Raw genomic sequence first — 4357 nt, forward strand, 5'->3', positions numbered from 1 at the left:
AGAACTCCGTCAGCAATGCGTCAACGATTTCCGTATTGTTGCATATTGTGCATTAAGAATTCAAGCGATGTAACCGACTTGAGGGAGAGGGAGAACGGACAGACAGACAGCTAGACTGACGAACTTTTACTTCACCGCCGGGGTAAAATTAGGACACAGCACACCATACTGTAAAATGGTTACAGATAGGCTATAGCTGTGATCCACAAAGCTACGTGTTCTGCTTTTTATTTGAAGAAGTCAAACAAGAAAAAGTTTTAACTCGTGGAAAAGCATACATCTTTTTAACAGAAAAATGACTGAGCTTTCTGATAAAAGCTTACAGTCGCGTTTGGAAGTTCGACGTCCTGTACTCTTCCTGAGTTAATCATTAGGCTAAACCCGAGCAGCAATCGGCTGGTAACATCACCCCTTCCGGGTTCAGTTAGCTTATTATAAGTTGTAGATAGTTATTGAATTAAAAACTAAAGCACAAGAATACAAAAAGAAACGTAGCCTACCGCAGCAACAACATTGACATTTGACAATATTATCGAGAAATAACCTATGCGATTTTCTATACCTTGTATGCGCGTGTACATATTCTTACATCCCTCAAGAATGTAGAAATAGCTACGCCGGTTATCTCAATGTGACCTCAATCCGCCATACCGTAAGGATAGGACTGCACGGATGCCCGCTACTTATTCATGAAACACTTGCGCGCGGGGTGGAGCGCATTTTGAGAGCCAACTCGAACAGGACTAACACCTTTAAGCATAAAAGTCACTTTCATTTACGGAACACCAGCTACAGAGGTAATCTATTTTCATTATTTGATATTATGATATATCATGTTATAGCAATTTAAACAGAATAGATAAATGTGCGATTAATTAATCAATTTGCAAGTTACATTGTGTGCAGTGTTTAGTCTAGACTAGGATAGGCTATTATATATATATATATATATATATATATATATATATATATATATATATATGTGTGTGTGTGTGTGTGTGTATGCGCATTAATATTGATAAATAGCCAATTATTAGATATACTAATAATATGCTATTTCATACATCCACAGTCATATCGATCAGTTAGCCTACTACGCTTGATACATTGCTTTCCTGAAGGCTTTAACTTGTCTGGCAAGTTAGCATTTTGATGCATTTCCATCGCGTGATTATTCCGCTGGCACTCTAAGTTATTTAATTTAGTTGAAAATGATCTATTTGTAATATCAATGTACATAGCCTACAATATTGTAATATCTTAAAGAGTGCGTTTCCGATCAGTAGTAGATTGGGGATGACGTGCCATTTATGAATTTATTTCCTCATTGCTATATTTTAACAACCATGACAATTATTTAATATAAACTACCCTGTTTTGTTAAACGTCATCTGAGAGGCGATTAGGCTACATAAACGGAGCGAGTGCAGGTTCAGTTCTTGAATAATTTCGCATCGCTGCATTATGGCGTTTTTCTAGGCTAAGTTTTCCAAATTTGTCCTCGGATCTAAATCGATCGGCTGTGTCACTGCAGTAGGCTATCGTTCTTTTTTGTGATTGCTACTGTTCTATGTGTGAGCACTTTCGAATATGACAGGTTGTAATGCTAATCATGAAACACAAATTGGTCATTCAGAAGTATTAAGCAATTCTACATGGTTCGTAAACATTTCCTAAGCAAAAGTAAAGGTAAATATGTAAAAAGTAGTATGTTAGGGAAATTTTGGAACAGCAATTATTTCCCATTTTGTCATACGTGCTGTTTTGACGGGAACTTACTCTAGCAGAACATGGCAGAGGACATTCAAGCTAAGCTGGAGAGGTACCGCACTGCACCGTTTGATGCCAGATTCCCAAACCAAAATCAAACCAGGAACTGTTGGCAGAACTATCTTGGTAAGTCTACACATAGGAGACATGAATGCAGCTCCACATATTTGGAGTATATTGGAGGTGCACAGTCCTTTCCATTTTGCACATAATAGCCAGTACCTCCAGAATAAGTGTCAGATAGTCCAGCAAAGCAGTCCTTAACAGGATGTGAAATTGAAGGCTTGAAGACAGGTATAACTAGTCACAGAAGTATGCTGCAGGACACAATAGCTAACCGGTTTCATTTTCATTTTCATTTTATGATTTCATTGGACATTTGTGTGCTTGTGGAAAGCTGATAAGTAGTTAAGCATTTGCATTTATTGTTATTAGAGCTCCAGATCTAAAGACAGTGGCACACATATATTAATTTCTTGACACGTGGAATATAAAATACAGATATCTCAGTATGAAAAAGCTTAATAATTGGAAACAGTACGTAAAGCAAAGTTCACGGTAAAGTTGAAGGAGAGGACATGCAAGTTCAGATGATAATTTTAGATGATCTCCACTCAGCTGTAGCATTGTGTGTTGGGTTAATCTATTTATAGATTACCATCGCTGCCAAAAGGCCCTGACTAACAAAGGTGTCGATGTTGCCCCATGTGACTGGTACAAGAGGGTCTACAAATCGCTGTGCCCCATATCATGGGTGAGTCTCTGAAGGCATTGTTTGCTGTTTGGCGGGGGGGGGGGGGGGGGGGGGGTGTGTGTGCTCTTCTTTACTTCTCCAGCAGAAGCTTAAATCTCAAACACTTGCTCAAACGTGCACACACACACACACATACACACAACTACTTGATATCAGAGGATGTGCTGTGCTTATGCACGGGTCACTAGAATGAACATGCGCAGCATATTCACAATACTGTATCTCCCACGGATAAAATTCTCATAGCAAAAGAACGAAGCAGATAATTTGTTTACCCTCTGTCTCCTAGACTACGAAGTGGGATGACCAGAGGGATGAGGGAACGTTCCCTGGGAAGATCTGAGCGCAGCCTACTGTAAGAAGCGGTCCTTCAGAGTAAAGTCTGCATCAGTGGAGGGGTGTTCCTCCTCTGCTGCTTCCATATCTGATCCTCTGCAATGTGAGCAGGTCCTAACTTAACCGTCATTCCTTTGAACGTGTATTGTGCATAGTGCATTAAAATCTCAGGCAATAAATTAAAATGGAGTGTGCGCCTTGATGACAGTTCAGTTTTTCCCCCCATTTGAAATAAGTGTGATGAAAATTGTGGAGAAATGGCTTTCTGAAGTACAGGTAGACCATAGACATACTGCAGCCTCCTTAAGAAAAGCGGTCAACCCTGATCTGAGCTCAACTGGCAAGCGAAGACAGTCACAGGACCCCTCACCCTTCTGACCTCTAATGGTAAAATCTAGCAGATGTCACACTGCCCCTATGATGCTGGCTGGCAGGCGGACTTGAATCCAAAGCAAAACCCTGGGAGTGAAGCTAAATATTAAACAGTGAACCACAGATGCGTGACTAACTATGGGCATGTCACAGCACCAGCATCACTGCTCAGTGCTAATCTAGCAAACTCAACCCAGATTCCTGGCTCCATTTCATGAATTAGCAATAGGAATTTGTGGAAATACCTGCTGTGAGCTATTCTGATTATTTACTGAATAATAGGCTGTTCAGTTTTGGGATGATGATTTCACAGCTGACGATTTCATATATTGCAATATTGTTGGGCAATTATTAAGACTCAAAAATTAAACAACCACATGAACTCAGCACTGAACTAAAGTCTCACACTGCAGCCATACCACCATGCACCCTGCTCCTGCCAAATGGCTGAAGTTAAGCAAGTGTGGGCTTGGTTAGTACTTGGATGGGAGACCACCTGTTGGTGGGCCAGCAGGGGGCAATCTTCCCTCTGGTCAAATAAACCCCAATGTGCACCAGTGCAGTGATGGGGACGCTGTCTTGTAGGAGATGCCATCTTTCGGATGAGACGTTAAACCGAGGTCCTGACTTACTGTGGTCATTAAAGATCCCATGACATTCATCACAAAGAGTAGGGGGTTCCCTGGTGTCCTTGGCTCTCTCAACCTGCTTCCTAATCATCCCGATTTAATTGGCTAAAAAAAATAGTTCTCCATCTCAGCTGATGTGTGGTGAGCGTTCTGGTGCAAAATGGCTACTGTGCATCACCCAGGTGGGTGCTACACACTGCTTTTGTCTGAGGTGAGCTCCTCCTCATCACTGTAAAGCACTTAGAGTGTCTGTAAAAGTGCTATATACAGTAAATGCAATGTTTCATTAATTCATTTTGGCCCAACATTGCAGTCCCATTAGTGGCATCACATTGGAATTAATTGGACAATAATTAGTAAACAAATCACCTGGTGAATACGGGTTGTTACACCTTTACTGTAGCTAAGCAGAGTTTTTATAGAAATCAAATAGTTCAACTAGTTTCCCTAACTAAAAGGTGAAAAGCAACAGGAACATGAAACATGTCAGACATGC

The 4357-nt window shown here is 40.7% G+C and overlaps 1 protein-coding gene across 2 annotated transcripts; it reads left to right on the forward strand.

The window, feature by feature from the left end:
• The first annotated feature begins 117 nt into the window (after positions 1–117).
• Positions 118–3060, forward strand: LOC118219492 (cytochrome c oxidase subunit 6B1). 2 transcript variants are annotated; one of them, XM_035402679.1, is made up of 4 exons: positions 118–797; positions 1788–1896; positions 2424–2524; positions 2814–3060. In XM_035402679.1, exons 2-4 carry the CDS (start codon positions 1791–1793, stop codon positions 2865–2867), a joined length of 261 nt encoding a protein of 86 aa, XP_035258570.1. In that variant the 5' UTR covers positions 118–797; positions 1788–1790; the 3' UTR covers positions 2868–3060. The 2 variants fall into 2 exon arrangements, with proteins under 2 accessions (XP_035258570.1, XP_035258568.1); XM_035402677.1 differs by having other exon boundaries at positions 126–797; positions 1785–1896.
• The last annotated feature ends 1297 nt before the right edge of the window (positions 3061–4357 follow it).

This window comes from Anguilla anguilla, chromosome 2 (assembly GCF_013347855.1).
Source record: "Anguilla anguilla isolate fAngAng1 chromosome 2, fAngAng1.pri, whole genome shotgun sequence".
NCBI classification, from domain to species: domain Eukaryota; kingdom Metazoa; phylum Chordata; class Actinopteri; order Anguilliformes; family Anguillidae; genus Anguilla; species Anguilla anguilla.

Coding starts and splice junctions, on each gene's coding strand:
- LOC118219492 (XM_035402679.1), top strand. CDS start 1,791: ATGGCAGAGGACATTCAAGCTAAGCTGGAGAGGTACCGCACTGCACCG. Junction 1,897..2,423: donor CTGTTGGCAGAACTATCTTG/GTAAGTCTACAC, acceptor ATCTATTTATAG/ATTACCATCGCTGCCAAAAG. Junction 2,525..2,813: donor CGCTGTGCCCCATATCATGG/GTGAGTCTCTGA, acceptor TCTGTCTCCTAG/ACTACGAAGTGGGATGACCA.